Genomic DNA, 20,839 nt, shown 5'->3' on the forward strand with positions numbered 1-20,839 from the left:
AACTATAGTCCAGCTCTCCAACGCTCTGAGGGACAGTGAACTGGCCCACTGTTTAAAAAGTTTGAGGACCCCTGGTCTATAGCATAAAAATTTAGCCCAAATATTTGGCTAAAGCTCTGTGTAACACAAGTATTTCAATTTAAAAGCTGAATAACACAGCATCTAGTATGACTGCCTTAGACATATCATTTGCTATCTACTCCTTACCATTCTTGCATTCGTTTCTCCAGTTCTGGCAATAGGAATTTACTATGGAAGGCATTTATTGATGAAATATTAGAAAAGATTTTATTCACCATCTCTGCTGGAAATGAGCCTCGATTGGCCTCTTCCAATAGTTTGCAATAAAATACCTGAATAAGAGAATAGAGCAAACATTACTTCAAATTTATTGGCTTACCACCTGGCACTGTGCTATGCACATAGTAGGCTCTTTAACAACTTTTTGTTGAATAAATGGAAAAGTTCATGGTTCAAGAAATCAATCATTTTTGAACTACAGGACTGAGTATGTACTTTGGTTAAAAAGAACCAGGAATTAGAATTAGGAAACTTTGCCTCTTTTTGTGGGATGTTAACCTTTTTTGTGCCAGAGAATTTCCAACTGAGGTTAACAGAATTTACCCTTCGAATCCATAAGTAGAATTAAGAGATTTTTTTAAAAAAACCCAAGACTTTACATATACCTCATAATTGTGGCATTTTCCACTCCTGTTTATGTTTTGAATGATTTTTATGTCCTTTACTACATATTGTCTTTACTGGTATTGTCAGTTGTTGGCATATGTCTTTTTTTTTTTCTATTAAAACTACATAACTTGGGGAGGGAAGACATCATAATTTCTAAAGAAGAAAAGGTACTTAATAAATAACTGGTCAGTGGATGAAAAAAGAATATTTCAGTTCTCTAATGTTTTCCTTCTTTTTAGTAAAAAATGATGCAAAACTTGAAACACTGGTATGAGGACAAAAAAATCTTCTCCTGCATATGGATAATAATAGGTACCATAAAGGAAAAAAAAAAGTCTGCAATCTTAGCTATACTCCACTAGGGCTACTATACCTCTTGCCATTCTGTTAAATGTAGGCAGAAGGAGGTCTGGTCCTTCATAATGTCCAGATGGTTGTTAATTTTCTAAATTCCCCTCCACTGCATTTTCTTAAGGCAAGAAGAACACAAAATTATGTCCCTAGAGACTCCAGCAGATAGGATATTGTAGTAATTAAGAGTCTAAACTTCTCTATCGTCAGCAGCAATAGCTGAACAAGCTAATGTGGCTGGGGGAAAAAGGTGGAGGACACATCCGATTTTTAAAAAAGAAATATCTCCCTTATGGGAGTAACTAAAAGTTTCAGGTCTGTGATCCCCATGAAGAAAAAAATTATTTCAACAATACAAACTCAAAATAACCTGATTGACATGGAGAAATTCTTTGGAAAGTAATACTTGAGTTGCAAACTCATTATTTCAAAGAACACAGCGTTAATTCGGCCCCTGGGGGCTCCCTGTAACAGGAACTCTAGGAACTGAGGAGAGGGAGCATGCACAGGACGACCTGCTCCCTGAAGTTCCAGTTTTCCAATGACAGAAGAGGACAAGTCTTCCAACTAACGCTCCAGCGTGGCAACTCTCTCTTCTAATAAGAGGAGTCTGTATTAGCAGCCAATCTACCAGTTATCTTGTCCTTTTATCACTGAAGCAGGATTGAGAGATCTTAGTTTTCAATAGTTACTCTTACAATACATTTTTAAATGTTTTCACAGAATTAGAACAAATATTTATACGGAACCACAAAGGACCCCAAATAACCACAGCAATCTTGAGAAATTAGAACAAAGTTGGAGGAATCACAATACCGGATATCAGACTATAACACAAGGCCATAGTAATCAAAACAGCAAGGTAGAGACTTATAGACCAATGGACCAGAAAAGAGAGCCCATAAATAAACCCACATCTTTCTGGTCAATTAATATTTGACAAAAGAGGCAAGAACATACCATGGGGTAAAGATAGTCTATTCAATAATATTGAAAACTGGACAGACACGTGCAAAAAAAAAAAAAAAAGAAACTAGACCACCTTCTCACACCATACACAAGAATAAACTCAAAATAGATTAAAGACTTGGATGTTAGACTTGAAACCATAAAATCCTCGAAGAAAATATAGACAGTAAAATCTCGGATATTTGTCTTAGCAATATTTTTTCTGATATATCTCCTTGGGCAGGGAAACAGAAAAAATAAACAAATAGGACTACATCAAGCTAAAAAGTTTTTGCACAGGAAAGGAAACCATCAGCAAAATAAAAAACAAACCACTGAGTGGGAGAGCATGTTCACCAATAGTACATCCAATAAGGCAGCGGTTCTTAACCTGTGGGTCGCGACCCCTTTGGGGGTCAAACAACCCTTTCACATGGGTCGTCTAAGACCATTGGAAAACACCTATATAATTACATATTATTTTTGTGATTAATCACTATGCTTTAATTATGTTCAATTTGTAACAATGAAAATACATCCTGCATATCAGATATTTACATTACGATTCATAACAGTAGCAAAATTACAGTTATGAAGTAGCAACAAAAATAATTTTATGGTTGGGGGTCACCACAACATGAGGAACTGTATTAAAGGGTCACGGCATTAGGAAGGTTTAGAACCACTGCGATAAGGGGTTAATATCCAAAATTTATAGAGAACTTACACAGCTCAACACCAAACCTCCCCCTTAAAACAATCCAATTAAAAAATGGGCAAAGGACCTGAATAGACACTTCTCCAAAGAGACATATGAAAAGATGCTTGCCAAAGCCGGTTTGGCTCAGTGGATGGAGCGTCGGCCTGCAGACTGGAAGGTCCCGGGTTCGATTCTGGTCAAGGGCATGTGCCTGGGTTGCGGGCACATCCCCAGTGGGAGGCGTGCAGGAGGCAGCTGATCAATGTTTCTCTCTCATCGATGTTTCTGACTCTCTGTCTCTCTCCCTTCCTCTCTGTAAAGAATCAATAAAATATATTTAAAAAAAAAAAAAGAAGAAAAGATGCTCAATGTCACTAGTCATCAGATAAATGTAAATTAGAACTACAATGAGGTATCACCTCAACCCTGTCAGAATGGCTATCATCAATAAATCAACAAGTGTTGGTGAAGTTCTGGCAAAAAGATAACCGTCGTGCACTGTTTGCTGGAATGAAGCTTGGCGCAGCCACTGTGGAAACCAATATGGAGTTACTTCAAAAAATTAAAAATGGAACTGCCTTATGACCCAGCACTAAAAAACACAAAACTAATTTGAAAGAATATATGTACCTCTATGTTCATTGCAGCATTATTTACAATAGCCAAGATTTGAAAGCAGCCCAAATGCCCATTAGTAGATGAGTGGATAAAAAAGCTGTGGTACATTTACATAGTGGAATACTACTTGGCTATAAAAAAAAGAAGGAAATCTTACTTTTTGCAATAGAATGGATGGATCTGGTGAGTATTATGCTAATTGAAATAAGCCAGTCAGAAAAAGACAAGTACTGTATGATTTTATTTGTACATGGAATCAAATGACCAAAATAAACTAACAAACAAAATAGAAATAGACTCATAGATACAAACTGACAGCTGTCAGAGGGGAGAGGGATTGGTGAAAGGTTAAGCAAAAACAAAACAAACCAAACAAAAAACCACACACACACAAAAATAAACCTCTTAAACACAAACAACAGTATGGTGATTACCAAGGAAGAAGGGGTGTATGTGGGTGGGGGGGGTGGGGGATAGGAAAGGATAAAGGGGAGGTGGGTAAATGGTGACAGAAGAAGAATTGACTTGGGGTGGTGAACACACCATACCATATACAGATGATGTCTTATAGAACTGTACACCTGAAACCTATGTAATTTTATTAAGCAATGTTACCCCCAATAAATTCAATTAAAATATAAATAAAGAAAAATAAAGAAATACCGGGAGAAAAAAACAACTTTCTTTGCAAATGTGTATCTGAAATAACACTCAAGGCTCTACCAGGATGAAAGTACAAAATGTGATAAAGTAGATTCACATATTCAACAAATACTGACTGTGCAACTTTACATCAGCCTACAAGGCTGAGCAAGTGAACTCTCAATATCCCTTCTGGCCCTATGACTGCAGCCACTCAGGTCATGCTCGTAAGACTGAACAGCAAACAAGCCAAACAGAATCAGTGATATATTCATGTTAGTATCACAATCTCTCATTTAGATTATCATAGAAACACAGCATAGAGAATCACAATAATGGTCAAGACTAGTGTTTAGGGTTGAAAAACATGGATAGAAGACACTTGTGACTTGTACGGAAAGTCCGTCAGTCTGCTCTTTATGAAGTATAACACTTTATACCCAGTGAATTCACTGGTAAGCCTAGAAATGTTATAAATTTCCTTTCACTGGCCAAAAATGGTCAGGTCCTTCTCTGTAGTTTCTAAAAACTTTAATTGTTAAGTTAAAGTAATGTATAGTGCCGAAGATTAAAATAATTCTGAAATGGAAAATATTACCTGATCTAAGAGGTCAAGTCGGTTGACGTAAGCTCTTTCCGTAAGCAACAGCTCATTGGCTATGTTGTGAAGTTTTTGCTCATTTGTCTCCTACAAATAGAACAGATATGCACATATTAGGAAATAAAAGCTTGGACAATATTTCTCAAGTAATAAACTCCTCATCGAATGGTTTGATTAAAACTGTTTTCTCAAGCTTCTCAAGTACCCAATTCCTTTCAGCCATCGAGGAACATCCAACCAGAAAGTAAGAAAATTAGAAATGGGCAATTTGCTAGATATAATGTGTAACAACTTTTTTTAAAAAAAAGAATAGTTTAGCCAAAACTGGTTTGGCTCAGTGGATAGAGCGTCGGCCTGCGGACTGAAGGGTCCCAGGTTCAGTTCCGGTCGGGGGCATGTACCTGGGTTGCGGGCACATCCCCGGTAGGAGATGTGCAGGAGGTGGCTGATCGATGTTTCTCTCTCATCGATGTTTCTAACTCTCTATCTCTCTCCCTTCCTCTCTCTAAAAAATCAATAAAATATATTTTTAAAAAAAGAAGAGTTTATTGATTTTTAGAGAGAGAAGGGAGAAGAAGAGAGCAACATCGATCAACTGCCTCCTGCACACCCCCTGCTAGGGATTGAGCCCGGAACCCGGGGATGTGCCCTTGTGTAGAATCAAAGTGGCAATCTCCAGGTTCACAGTGACACCCAACCAACTGAACCACAACAGTTAGAGCCGGTAACAACTTCTCCTGTGATGCCTGTAGCAGTCAGTTAACACTATCACCCATCTTTGCCTTGAAACATCTTTTAACTTTTCCGGTTCCCAGACACTTTTCTTGTTTTTCCCCCACCTCTCTTTGGACATGATTTCATCATTCTCTCAATCACCTTCTCTAATTGTCAGCTTTATGCACAAAACTTTTTGCCCTTGCAAAAAAACATTTCATTGTGGAAAATTTCAATCTATAATAATAAAAGGGCAATATGCTAATTAGACTGGACATCATTCCGGGCGAAGTCGGGGCCGGAGGGAAGCCTGGGTCCTGGGTGACAGCGGGAAGCCAGTGCCAGCAGCTGGGGGAAGGAAGGCCTACTCTTGCATGAATTGCATGCATCAGGCCTCTAGTCATATATAAAAGAAAAGAAAAGAAAAGAGTGAAATGAACCTCCATGTGTCCATTGCGGAGATTCCACAGTCATCAACTCATTGTTAATCTTGTTTCACCTATGCCACCTACCTTCTTCTACCCATTTTGTTTTTTGAGAGAGAGAGAAACATCAATCAGTTGCCTTCCATATGTACACCAACTGGGGATCAAATCCACGACCTAGGTATGTACCCTGACCTGGAATAGAACCATCACCTCTTGGTATGCAGCATGATACTCCAACCAACTGAGCCACACTGGCCAGGGCCTTTTATCCATATTTTAAAATTAAACCCACACTTTATTATTTTTAAAGAAGAAAGGGGAAATGGGGTATTAAATTTCAGAAGTGAGAATGGGTGATTTATAGGTAGTTGAGGGAGAGGGGAACATGCATGGCAGGCAAATTCTTTCACATTCCTTTTATTTTTTTAAACATATTTTTATTGATTTCAGAGAGGAAGAGAAAGGGAATGACTGAAACATCAATGATGAGAAAGAATCATTGATCAGCTGCCTCCTGCATGCCCCCCACTGTGGATTGAGCCCACAACCCAGGCATATACCCTTGACTGGAAGTGAACCCGCGAGCCTTCGGCTCACAGGCCCACGCTCTATCCACTGAGCCAAACCGTCTAGGGCTCAAATTCTTTAAAGAAATACATATTTTCATTGATTTTTAGAAAGAAGGGAAAGGAGAGGGGGTGAGAAAGAGAAACACTGATCAGCTGCCTCCTGCACACCCCCCACCAGGGATCGCACCTGCAACCTGGGCATGTACCCTGACTGGGAATCAAACTGGCAATGTTTTGGTGCACTGGACATGCCCAATCAACTGGGCATACGGGCCAGGGCAGATATTTACTTAAATATATCTGTGTAGACCCCTGCTAGTTCCATGAGGATGGGAACAGTTTTTCCTTATTAACTATCTCCTGCGTCTACCACACGCTTCAATAAAATATTGACACGCAATAAAATATTTTAAGTTTCACATACCTAACTATTGTTGGACACTCATTACCACTTTGACATAGCATTAATGTAAAAGTAAACTCATCTTTTCTGAAAAACACCCTCTCCAAACTTTACCATCTTGGCAATGGTGCCATCTCTTTCTGGTTATCTGTCTTTGGCATCTTGAATTACTTTAAACTTAGTTCCCTACCACAAAACCCAGTCAGCTACCAACTCTTCTCATGCCATTATGTCTCTCTCTCTCTCTCTCTCTCTCTCTCTCTCTCTCTCTCTCTCTCTGCTCTTATGTCTTTAGCATCCATCCTTTAAGTTTTCATCGCTGCTACCCTGTTTTGCTCAAGACCAGGCCAATCAATAGTTGCCAAATGCTCTGATTCCACTATTTTTGGCTCTAACCCACCTTGTTTCTGCCGTATGAGGAGTGTTTCTAAAACTCCGCTTTGCCCAGGTAACCCTACTTTCCACAGAAAGAGAAGCCTTCAAGAGTCCTCTCCGCAATGACAGGATAAAATCCAGATTCTGGGTACCATTCAGGGTTGTTCAAACCTGGTCACTTCCTCAAACTTCTCTCTCACTGTATCTTCACAGGCACACTTTCCCCCAAACACACTAATCTATCCACCTTCATCCAAACATGTCCCCGGCCATCCCCAAACCTTTCTTTTATCCCCTCTGTCTGGCACATGCTCTCGCTGTACCTCTGTAGGTGTTTAAGGCTTACCTTCCTTTCGATGGCCGGCTGAATTTCCAGCCCTTGTCTATGGAGCTTTCTTTAACTATCCAAGCCCTTCGGCTTAGTACTATTAAAATGTATTTTATATTTTATACCTAAAATATGTTTTTTATTTAGAAAGTTCTACCTACTTTTCTGAGGTACCCTTTCACTCTAGGAGAATATTAAGTATAAAAAGGTTTAGTAAAAACTCTCGTACCAAAACAGACCAAAGTATGTTTTAACCAGTGTTTAATTTGTGTAAATGTTATATTTTTAAACTGTATAAAATATGATTAAGCTGTAAGAATGCTTCACTGTATTCAACATATAGGACAACTACTTATGCTTTATAGGCAGCATCTATTCTAATGTGGGAAATGACCAGTTGCTTCTGACAGCAGTACTGAGGTGAGGTATTTTTATGTGAAGTCTTTAGGTAAAGTAACTAATACTGTTTAAATAATTTGTGGTCTCAGAAATACTGAAATAACAACTATGTAGTCAGCAAATCCCCCAACTAGTCAAGGTTTTGTTTTAACTTAATAAATTTAGGGTAAAGCACTTGCATTGTTACTTACCTGCCTGGTATCCTTCCCCCCCCCCCGCCCCCATTTTTAAAAAAAATCCTCACTTGAGTATATTTTTCCATTGATATTTAGAGAGAGTGGAAGAAAGAAGGAAAGACAGAGATAAACATCAATGTGCGAGAAACACATCGACTGGTTGCCTCTTGCATGTGCCCCAACCAGGGCCTGGGCTGGAGAGAAGCCTGCAACCAAGGTACATGCCCTTGACCAGAATCGAACTCAGGACCCTTTGGTCCGCAGGCCGACACTCTATCCACTGAGCAAAACTGGCTAGGCCTCCCCCAATTGCTTAATGGTATCCAGACTTGGTTCACGTAACTCACCACCACTATGGAGCCTTTCTTTGGGGGAAGTAACCACTGTCCTCCCAGATTAAAGGGGGGGCCCTGATTGGCGTAACAATAACGGGTACACAGGGATTGGTTCAGGAAACAAGGAGACATGAGGAAATGTGTCCAGCAGCGGGGAAGAGGAGGTTCCCTACTCTTAAAGGAAGAACCACAGAAAAAGCGCTCTCCCTTTGCTGCTCCATGTAAATGAGGGACCGATGCAGGCTTCAATGCTGAGCAGCCATTCCATAACCACAGAGGTGAAGCCAATAAAAGCCGCCATTGTTTAAGCCAGGTCGAGTGTTATTGTTGTTATTTGTAGCATTCTGATTAATACAGAAAACAAATACTATGAAACAGATGCAATATATTCCATGAAATTTAAAACTTTCAAGTAATCTTTAAACGATTGCTACTTATAAAGTAAAATACTTAATGACCTAAAAATGTGACTTTGAAACTGTTACTAAGCGAACACAAATACACAGTAAATACATAAGAAATCTGTCAACCTTTCAGGGAAAGATAAAGCACTATGTTATTCCACACACAGGAAATAGTGATCTGCATCAACACTACAAGATATTTGTGTTTGCTTTGTTTTTTTAAAGCCAGATTTATTGATATAATGTACAAGTGATAGTAAAACTGACCCTTTGGGTATAAAGTTTTAGTTTTGACAAATGCCTGTCACCATGTCACCCAATCAAGGTGCAGAACACTTCCATCGACCTCATCTCAGGTCTCTTTGTACGCAGCCCCACTGCTCTCACGGGACCAGCGCCCGGCAATGCTGAGCTACCCCATTCCAGAGTGTGTGCAAACGGGATCACACAGTCGGCGCCTTTTGCATCTGACTTCTTTCATCTGTCAAAATGCATTTGAGATGCATCAATGTTGTTAGTAGTAGTGTAGACTGCTCTTTTCAAGCTTCTGGTTTTATTCTTTTTGTGTGTGTGTGCCTTTATTGTTGAGAGTATTACAGATGTACTCCCCTTTTCCCCCCACTGCCCCCCTCCACCCGGTTCCTGCCCCACCCCTGGCCTTCACCACTCTGTCTTGTCAGTGTCTATAGGTAATGCATATATGCATATAAGTTCTTTGGTTAATCATTTCCCACTCCCCCACCCCCTTCCCTCTAAGATTCCTCAGTCTATTCCATGTTTCCATGCCTCTTATTCTATTTTATTCATCAGTTTATTTTGACTTTTAGATCCAATTGTTGATATATATTTATTGCCATTTTATTGTTCATACTTTTCCTCCTCCTCCTTCTTCTTCCTCTTCTTAAAGAATACCCTTCAACATTTCATGTAATACTGGTTTGGTGGTGATGAACTCCTTTAGCTTTATTCTAATAGTAGCGATGTATCTTTTTGACTTGCATTTCTTTATATGTTCTGGTTCTAGTTCTGACAAATATCTTTTTTTAAAAAAAAGATCCTGCAATATGTGTCCTATAATAAAATAATGTGTCTTTTATTTGTCAGAATCCATTAACCAACAGGCCAGACTGTCTATTATTGCCTCGAAACGAAGCCACCCCTGAAGTCTTCCACATCCTAGGGGATCTTAGGACACTTATATGCAACTATCTTTTGCTGACTGCAAATCTTATTTTAGCTGAACATGGCAAATTGTGGGTATCCTGGTAATACTTTGCAAAATCCAAGGGGATGACAGCAGTTATTAACAAAAGCTATGTTCCTTCCACACAGATGGTCTTCTAACGTTAGGTCCCTTACCTTGCCAAAACTAACACAAAGATAAGCAAAAGTAAGCTTGCTGATGGGTTTAATCACTCACATAGGTTTGTGAAAAATTACTAGGGATTTTGTGGTTGAGGTCAGGAAATCACTGACTCAATGGAGCCTTGTTTTAGGTCAATCAAAACAATAATAATGCACTGTAAACCTATCTAATCCTTACAACGTCTTTGTAAAATAGATACCATTACGATTCTTATTTTACAGGCAGTACCATACACAGAACAAAACAAATCCCCAAGCTCAAAGAGGTCTGGGAAACTTGCCCAAGGTCACTCGGTTAGAAGGTAACTGAATCAGATTCTTATCTGTGGTATGTGATTTTACGTAACTATTCACTAATAGTTGGCTCTTACTCTAACCTTTCTTTGCAACAGAAAAACAAAAACAAAGCCGCATTAGTGCCTACAAGTGAACAGACTAACAAAATACTCTATCCACTTAAAAATGGAATATGGTACCTACTACACATTTTACTTTGTTATTTTTTCAATAAAAATTCTACTTAGCCCTGGCTGGTGTGCCCCAATGAATAGAGTGTTGGCCCAAGTGCTGAAGGGTCTGGGGTTCGATTCCTGGTCAAAGGCACATACTGGGTTGCAGGTTCAATTCCCAGCCCCTGTTAGGTTATGTGTGGGAGGAAACCATTCAATGTGTCTTTCACATTGATGTTTTTTCCTCTCTCTCTCTCCCTCTTTCTTTTCCTCCCTTCCACTTTCTCTAAAAATCAATGGAAAAATACATCCTCTGGTTAGGATTAACAACAACAACAACAACAAAATTCTGCTGACTTTCCAGCATTTTAGTACTAATTATCAGGTATAAAAATTCATATTTCATGTAATAATATAATGGTTTCTGATTTTAAAAAATTATTTAGTTACTAAAATTAGTGTAGTTACTAAAACTCATCTGCGAGTAGCTTTAGGGAGAAACATACGATCCCTCTGCATGCATGGGGTTCTTATTATTCTATCAGACTTATGCTAAAATAATGGACAAAGTAGTTATAAAATTGTTGGTATATTGGGGCTGTAGCCTGATTTTTTAAAAATAGAAAGTTAAATAGATAAAGTTATATAATATTTGTTCTTATTGTTTGCTTCTTCAAAAATATATAACCCCTACTTTGTGCTTAGCACTTTACTAAGAAGTCTTGTGATTTATTCTTGTGATTCTTTGGAAAACAATAATAGTTACACAATACTGATTAAGAAGTAATCCTATCAGATTCTATTGGAAGCTAACACACAGGCTTGACTTCAAAATAATGATAAATGTTATTTTAAAATCTTACTTTTGATATCTCTCTATACAATAGAGGGATTGGGTTATACTTGCATATTGAAAGCTGATTCTCAGAGTATTATTGCCTCAAACAAAAATACACTAGAGTAGCCCTGGCTGGTGTGGCTCAGTGATTGGAGTCCTGGCCTGTGCACCTAAGGGTCTCAGGTTCTATTCCCAGTCAAGAGAATGTACCTGGGTTGCATCAGGGTGCTTGTGGGAGGAAACCGATCTGTGTGTACATCTCACATAGATGTTTCTCTCTCTCTCTCTCTCTCTCTCTCTCTCTCTCTCTCTCTCTCTCTCTCCCCCCCCCCCCCTTTCACTCTTCTAAAAAAAAAAAAAAAGTCAATGGAAAAAAGATCCTCAAGTGAGGATTAATAATAACAACAAAAATGCATTTGGGTATATGTCCAGTACCAGATCTGAAAAAGTAAGATACACCCCTCTTATAAGAATAGACCAGCAATTTACTCTTCTCTGCTGCCCTTCGACTTCTCTCTGCTCACTGCACTGCCAAGGCTATTGCTGTGTCTTACTGTGTACTCTCACACCTCCAGTAACCTTTCCCAGAGATCTGCTCCATTCTCACTGGGGTTAGGTTCAGCCTCGTTATCAGTCACTGTACCTGCTGGCTCATGAGTGTGCTCCAGGGTCAGTTCTGCCTCCTTAGTTGCAGATGTCACCAGCTCCTATAGTTCTTTTCAGACCTTTGACATGGCTGAGTATGGCAGGAGCCGGACAAAGAGCTCCCTCTCACTACAGCTCACAGAGTTCATTAACTGGATAGGCAGAAAATGTTTGTGTGGAGCCAGTGAGTCAGTCTTCAAATCGTAGTGCCATACTCCCTGCCATATGCCTCAAAAACACCAAGTGGGGGAGTAGATATTGCAGAGAGATTTTGTAAATGATAATGAACAATTATAGTTTCCTCAAAGATGTTATAGGGACAAAATCTTCGTTTATTATTATTGTTTATTTTTATTTTATTATTTTGTTAATCCTCACCCAAGGATATTTTTTTCCATTGATTCTTAAAGAGAGTGGGAGGGAGGGAGGAGGGAGAGAGACACACACAGAGAGGAACATCCTGTGAAAAAGACACATCGATCAGTTGCCTCCCACACACTAACCAGGGCCGGGAATCAAACCCAAGACCCTTCGGTACATGGGCTGGTGCTCTCACCACTGAGCAACACCAGCCAAGGCCAATTTTTAAAAAATGAATCAGATATTGGCATCATGCTTTATAACTCTCCAATACATGTTATCATGTGATTTCATTTTAAGTAGAATTTTTTTCTAAAAGCATTGGCTCAAATCTACTAAAGTTATTACAGCCTTTCCCACATATTAGTGGGAAGTTATATTAAAAACAATCTATAATAATAAAAGCATAATATGCTAATTAGACCAGACAGCCGGACAACCTTCTGGATGAAGCTGGGGCTGCGAGGGCCGCGGCTGTGAGGGTCAATCCCCTTGCATGAATTTCGTGCATCAGGCCTCTAGTATGTCTATAAATTATCAGGTTTTTAGAGGACCAGAATGACTATTTCTCGGTCTTAGGAGTTTCTGCCCAAATCTGCTGTCAGTTAATTATATTCTCCATGGAGAAGGAAGATGTGGCTTTGTATAGGCACACATATCTCTGTGTTCCTAGAAGTCCATTCTCTCATAACAAGATGAGTCAACGTAAGGGAATAAACACTTGATTTTGTACCACAAATCAGGAGATGCATCAAAACTTTGATGTCATTTGTCATGTACTTCCAGACATCAAAGTCTTCCATCTGGCTCAAAAGTCATACAGCTAGTAAGTGATTGAGCCCACAGTCAAATCCAGGTCTGTGAAAACAAAGTTCTTGCTCTGTTACAGCCTTTTAACTAAGAGAACTTCCTCTGGATTAGGGAATAAGAGAAAGAAAAGGTAACGGAATAAAAACACAGATTTTGTGCTCAATTAAGATCAGGTGATAATCCCCTAAGTAAGGTCATGTGGTCTCCTGGAAGATTTGTAATCAGCAAGAAATGTATCACCAGGTTCACATTACAGAAAAAGAGAATACCCACTGGGGCACACAGACATTGCTCCTGCCCCAGTGCTTCATAAGGTAGTGTCACAAACATAATCAGGCTATTTCAGCATGATCTTCAAGAAGCTTTGAGAGCAAAGTCTACACCTGCTTTGGACCCAGCACCAATGCTTTTCCAATCTTATGTCCTCCACACACAGTTGCAGCAGAAACAAACAAACAAAAAAAAAAAAAAGAAGAGGTGTGTGTGAGAGCTTTTAATCTGAAGATTATAATGACAATTTTTTGAGGTAAGCAGGGGAGGAGGGAGAAATAGAGCTTGCACTGACAAGGGCAATTTGGTTACTTGCGTCAGATCAGACAGGAAGTAAGTGGTAGCAAAAAGAGAACTCTGCTCTTATACTCAACTTAGTCTACATTAGACTAAACTCTCCTTTGGGTTTTGCAGAAATTAAAGATCAGATACCAAGAAGAATTGGATAAATACAATCAATAACTGAATTAACCTATCCTAAGTCCAGGCAGAACATCCAAGAAATTAGGTCATTTATAACTATTTCTTATAATAATTCCCAGGAATTAAAACCTTGTACATATCTATAAATGAGTGCCTTATGTGGTAATAGGCCACGGTTTTTAGGCAAGAAAAACAAAACATAGAAAACCTAAGTTAAAAAGGAAGAGGCATGCAAACATATTTGTGCAGCCCACAGGAGTACCTCAATTTAAATCGGAAATGATAGAAGGTGCTGGGATATTCACCAGGCAGGATATGTCGAATTTTGGATCTACTGAGGGACATCTCTGGTCATGGGTCTATTCATCTTGACTTACAAATGGGGAAACAGGATTTTATTTTACGTTTAATTTAACAAACACATAGCTCATATTGTGTTTCAAGGCACTGTTCTAAGTCCTTTACAACGATTAAATGGCCTAGGCCTTATTACAATGTTGTGAGGTAGTAGGTATTATTATCTCCATTTCATAGATGAGGAAACTGGGTTCAGAGAGGTTGAGTGACCTGCTCAAGGCCATTCAGCTCAAGGTCATTTGGCTGATAAGTGGCTGAGCTGGAATTCAAACCTAGAGTCTGGCTCTTGAGCCTGTCTTCCTGACCACCAGGTATTGTTTTCTTTTCCTTTTTGTAAGGCACATTGTTTTGTTTTTGTTTTTGAAAGCCACATACAACTGCTATGTTTTCAAGATCTGACCTTTCCATTCCTCTCACACCAACACTAAACCGGACCTACATGTGCATCGTGGCCTCGATGTACCTGACTGTCCCAAATCTGGTTCATGGCAACACTGTGCTAACCCCCATCCCTGACTCCGTTATTCCCATGCTCTTAGCACTGCTGACTAGCTGACCCTGGTTCGCTCCCACTCCAGGTTTGCTTCTTCTCTTTCTTGAGTTCCAGGCGTAAGCAATGCTGGAAAGACTGTTGACTGGCCCCTCCATCTTTGACCTGGACCTTCAAAGTCATAGTCATACGTTATCACAGGAGCCAACCTTCTCCACTGTCCTCAAGCTCCAAGCCTCATCCCTTGAGGTCATCTCACTAGCTTCTACAGGCGCTTCCCAAATCAACACATCTAACATCAAGCCTTGGTACCACCTCTATGCTGCCGTCTCTTCATACCTCACTGAGTTCCAGGTCTGCCTGGCTTCTCCACTTCTGCTCACAACAGGGTTCAGCCTCTCCACTATGCTCCAGAACCTTAGCTTACATTGGAATTCTCCTTTCCCCTTCACCTCATGATATCTTAAATAATGGTCATTTATCTTAATCCTCCTCCTCAACTGTTAGTTTCCTCATTATATTCACTGTAGTACCTTGCACCCAGTATAAGTACAATATAAATTCACTCAATTTCATTTAATTACCCAGGTTCACTGAGCCAACGGGCTGTATTATCCCTGGGAAGGCCTAGGGCTCCAGGTTAGCTGGAGTTCCATATTCTAAATGATGACTGTCCTCATAAGCTCACCAGTAACCCCACGTGTTCTACCCTCTCAAGCCCATTGGTTCTCACAACATCATTGTCACTTCTTCTTTTTTCTTCTGTTAATTCACTGTGTTCCTCTTTTGATTATGTTTGTGCTTTTAGGGCTCGGTCCTTGGCCTTTTCTCTGTTCCCACATATTTTATGTTGGTAATATTAATCACGCCCTTGTATACAGAATATCTCCAGAATATTCCACTTTTGTTTTAGACATTTTCACCTGGACAAGATGAAGTCCTTCAAATTCAGTATGTCTAAATCCAATTTATTTTTTGCCCCAATATATGTCGCTCCTTTTATTTCCTTGAAGTTCAATAATGGTAAACCACCTGCCACCCACTCAAGCTAGGAGTTGAATATGACTCATTCTCCACATCCAGTTACCGGATCCTCAGAAATCTCTCTTCCTGGTCCTAACCCAGCCGTGGGCAAACTACGGCCCGCGGGCCGGATCCAGCCCGTTTGAAATGAATAAAACTAAAAAAAAAAAAAAAAAAGACCGTACCCTTTTATGTAATGATGTTTACTTTGAATTTATATCATTTCACACAAACACTCCATCCATGCTTTTGGACCAGCCCTCCGGTCCAGTTTAAGAACCCATTGTGGCCCTCGAGTCAAAAAGTTTGCCCACCCCTGTCCTAACCCATCGCAGCAGTGAGGACCTCATCCTCTCACACCCGGAACACTGACGCTGCTGTTACGTGCCCTGCTCCATCTGTTTTCCCTTTCATCTGACTCATTTTTCTAAAACCCACAGGTATACACTCATGTCACTTCCATGCTTCAATTGTCTCTGAGGCCAGTGAGTACCAAGCTTATGGAAAGTTTGAAATAACATGGGGGGGGGGGGGAACCCTATGCTTCATCCAACAAAACAGGATGCAGAGTGATCATACATTATGCTATTGAATATAGTCTTAAAATAATCGGCTCAGGAAAACAAGATGGAATGTTAAACATCAAAGCAGTTCTCTCTGGGTGGTAGAACTATGGTTGCTTTGTGTATTTTCTATGCTTTGCTGCATTTTATTGATTGTCTATGAGAATTATTAATTTTTAGTTAGACTTTCAAAAATCGTTTTTTATAACAGGAGATGACATATAACTGGTGATAATAAGTCTCCATTGTCCTAGGGGGAGAGAAAATACAACTTAGGCAATGCAAACCCATTTCGATTTGTCCTTAGCTTGCATTCTCTTTTGAAGCCTCTCCCTCTACCCCTACACTCATTTCTCTAGCCGTCTGGCCTATTATTATGAGGCCAGAAATACCCCAATTATGGCACCCACTTTCTTGCCTCTATTCATTCCTCACGCTTTCCTTCCGTCTAGACACATTCAACACCTTCTTCCCTTCTAGCCTGGATCACCCAGCAACCTCCCACTCACTCTTCAAGCCCAATGCAATTGCTTCTCCACAGCCCGCCCCTCACCCAGCCCTCCTCCAGGCACCTTTGTTTCTTCATCTGTGTTTCCCAAGCACGCACACACTGAGTGGCCAGATTATTATGACCACCCCATCAGTACTTCGTTTGCCTTCAATACCGCGGCGATTCTTCTTGGCACTGACTCCACGAGATGTTGAAGGGTGATGCAAAGAATCTGACACCATGCCTGATGAATAGCACTGTCCAGTTCTGTGAGATTTGATGATTGTGGAACCAGCGGCCTGATGGTTCTTTTAACTTTATCCCACAAATGCTCAATTGGATTGAGATCTGGTGATTGTGGGGGCCACCTAAGCAAGGTAAAGTCCCTCTCAAGTTCTTGAAACCACTCCTGCACAATAGGAGCACCGTGGCATGGCACATGGTCTTGTTGGAAGAAGCCATCTCCATTGGGATACGCCATCAACATGATAGGATGAATTTGATCAGCAATGATACCTAGGTATGTTGTGCTATTCAGACGTTGTTCCACACGAATTAAGGGCCCAAATCATGCCAGGAAAACATGCCCCAAACCATAACACTGCCCCCACCAGCTTGAAGGGTTGTGCTCATGCATGTGGGATGCATGCTGTCATGCTGTTTCCACCAAATTCTCACTCTGCCATCTGCATGATGAAACCGGAAACGTGATTCATCAGACCACATGACTTTTTTCCAATGCTCAACTGTCCAATCCTTGTGATCCTGTGAGAATTGGAGACGTTTTATCTTGGTAACTGCAGACAGCAAAGGTGTTTGAACAGGCCTTCGGCTTCCATATCCCATACGATGCAGTGTACAGCCAATTTACCTACAAACGTCAGGTAGTCATAATAATCTGGCCACTCACATTCAAATATGTCCCATGTTCAAAGGCTGTTAAATTGCGTTGTTTACCCATATCTTCAGAAAAAAATCACCTCTACTGTTGTGGTAAACAACCTGCTTCCCTATTTATAATGGTCTGGCCGTCTAGCAACTTCAGCACAAAATTATAGCTAATTTGCCTATAAACGTCAGGTGGTCATAATAATCTGGCTACTCAGTGTACATCATATTATGGTGATTTACTTGTGTTCCTCTCTGCTCAGTAGACTGAGGCTTTGTGGGCAGGGTTTGTGTTTTTCATTTGTTTTAGCACCTGGAGACTGAACCTGCACACTGCAGTTTCAGACTGAACAATAGGTGTTTTTTTCAGGTACAGGCTCCATGAAGTTCATTTCTTTCTTATATCTTGCCAACATACTATACAAAGTCACCACAAAACAAAGAAGTTTCTAAGTTCACCATTCAGTTGTAAATGAATAAAGAAAAGTTATCTACATCCTAGTGGTTAACACAGTAGTTAGAGCATTGGCCCATTACGGAAGGGTCAAGGGTTCAATTCCAGTCAAGGTAACATACTTCAGTTGCAGGCTTGATCCCTGGCCCTGGTCAGGTTTTGTGCAGGAGGCAATTGATCAATGTGTCTCTCTCACATCAATGTTTCTCTCTCTCAGTCTCTCCCTCTCCCTTCCACTTTCTCTAAATTTTAATGGGAAAAATGTCCTTGGGTGAGGAGAGGAGGAGGAGGAGGAGGAGGAGGAGGAGGAGGAGGAGGAGGAGGAGGAGGGGGAGGAGAAAAACAGAGCTATCCTCAAGAGTGTATGAACTATCCAAATGGTTAGTGGACAACTTTCCTTATCCTGCACATAGTTTTAATATTCCTACAACTTTAGTTGGAGCTCTCATTATAATAATCTATACATATAAAAGCCTAAGCGACTGGTATGACGGAACGACTGGAACAACTGGTTGTTATGATGTGCACTGACCACCAGGGGGCAGATGCTCAACACAGGAGCTGCCCCTAGCCTGCAGGCCCTGATCACTGATGGGGCCTGCAGGCCAACCTCCTGGTCCCTTCTCCCTTCCTCCCCCCCCCTCCCCCGCCCCCGCCACTGGCAGGCCCCGATCACTCAATTGGGGCCAGGCCCCCAGGCTGGGACAGGGAAGCAGGGGTGGATGTCAGCGGACGCGGGCAGCGAGGGAAGGGGGGGGATTATGGGGAACCACGAGGTGGTGGCATGGGGGTGGCAAGGGAAGGAGGAGACAGGGAAGCAGACAACCTGACCAGCCCTGATTGCCTGCCAGGCCTAGGGAATCCCACTGTGCACAAATTTCGTGCACTGGGCCTCTAGTAGCAACAATAAGAGGCTGACCAGTGGAGCTGGATAATTTCTAGGTGGTATTTTCACTTGCTTAGAATTACCCCTGATTTGGCAAGAGAAGAAATAGCTAAGGAGTGACTTACTATGTCTTCAAATCTAATGAGACCTCAACAGTTATCCTTATTTTTCAAGAAGTAAACTAAAAGAAAAGTAAAGCTTTACCAAAACCAAAACCAAAACAAAACCTGCTGCCTATCATAAAAAATGGAGAACCAAAATAAGCATTGTTTTAACGCCCAGAAAACTTTGATACCTCATATCATATCCTGTAAATTTAATTAACAATTTTAATGATTAGAATTAGACTCAGTGGGGGGTGGGAAGTGGGGGATTGACAGAAAAAAAGGTGAGTTGATTTGAATTATAGCAATAGTTTTCTATTCACAATTTACTTCTGAATTTGAATCTCTGTCATTCTTTTCCCCAAGGAGACGATTATTTTAATTTCATTTGAGTATGTTCAAAAGTTATAAACCCTCAAGTCTTAGGTAATTAAAAAACCAGAAATAACTAGGAAGCAAACACTGAGGTGTTTTTTTTTAACTTTTAAAAATGTTTCCATAAATCTGTACTTTGTGGCTGGCCACCTCCTTCTTCATCTATCTCCTACTTTACTATATAATTTCTTTCATTGTTGGTGAAATGAAAGATTAAAATTTAAAAATTATCTCTAGGGAATGACATAACTAACATGGTGACGTGGGCTGTTCCTGACTTCACTCCCCCTGCCCCAAGAACAACTACCAGGTATCAAGAAACCACTGAGAGAATCCTAGAACATGGGGTGAGGCTGAAGCGCCTCCCCGCACCACAGGGACCAAGGCAGAGCGCAGCACAAGGATGGCATGGCACTGCTGAGCTAGCTTGTCACATGCTTTTGGTTTCACTGAGAGACATCCATCTGCCACCACATTCAATAATGATTCCCAAAAAATGTGGATGGAGGAGGAGGAGGAGGAGGAGGCTGGCAGAAGACAGTGATGAAGGCAATAATGTTGCCCATCAGGTGTAGTCTAGGATCTGGCCGGGTACTAGATTCCCTCTAGTCATGAAGTCAAAGGCAGACAATAGCCACTACATCCTCCCCTTCCCTGTGGCGATGAACTGAGGACAATGTAGTTCACTCAGCATAATTACTGATACAGGTTTAGAAAGAAGTCTTTGATATGAAAGTAAAAGCCAACAATCCTAGGGCAATTTAAATATTTTAAAGGAGCTTTTGGCCCAGGGACAGGGATTTTAAAAATTAAGAACTTGCTTATACATAGTTCATTTACATTATTTTGCAAAAATTCCATACCATCCTGTGAGGGGTGCGAAGGTGAAGAAGAAAAGGCAAGAAATCAGAGACTTCCGGGGGAGTATACTTACACTGAGGAAAGTTTCTAAATCTATTTTGGAATTACATCTTATGAGGTAGAAAACCATCCCCAGTGGGTATTTTAACTCTACGTAATATTACTCTGACTTAAAAAACAAAACAAAACTGCTTCTGCTATAGTCTTAAAAAAAAACCTGCTATTTTTAGAGGTTTAATATATTGCTACTTTGAGCTTATGTTGCCAGTAACAGAGATTTGTTATTTATTTAAACTTAGTCTTAAAAAGCTTATATCTACACACATTTATATTTGGCCTATAGTATAAAATTATAGAGGAAAACAATAAATAACAGAAAAACATACCAATATAGTACATTAAAGTATATAATTGGATATTAGAAGGCTCACACAAACGAAAGAGAAGTTTACGTCTATATAGCATTCCACATCAGTGCATGCCTACTAAAGCTGACCACCAAAGCCC

At 40.3% G+C, this 20,839-nt stretch overlaps 1 protein-coding gene across 1 annotated transcript in view; it reads right to left on the minus strand.

Moving 5' to 3' along the window:
- The window catches only part of FGD4 (FYVE, RhoGEF and PH domain containing 4), a 224,573-nt gene that overhangs the window by 26,856 nt on the left and 176,878 nt on the right, over positions 1–20,839 (minus strand). The window contains exons 5-6 of the mRNA XM_081083679.1: positions 4,548–4,637; positions 208–353 (exon numbers count right to left, since the gene is read on the minus strand). Coding sequence (XP_080939805.1) covers positions 208–353; positions 4,548–4,637 — 236 coding nt within the window. The remainder of the gene's footprint in view (positions 1–207; positions 354–4,547; positions 4,638–20,839) is intronic.

The sequence above is a fragment of the Myotis nattereri genome, assembly GCF_964212035.1.
Source record: "Myotis nattereri genome assembly, chromosome: 2".
NCBI classification, from domain to species: domain Eukaryota; kingdom Metazoa; phylum Chordata; class Mammalia; order Chiroptera; family Vespertilionidae; genus Myotis; species Myotis nattereri.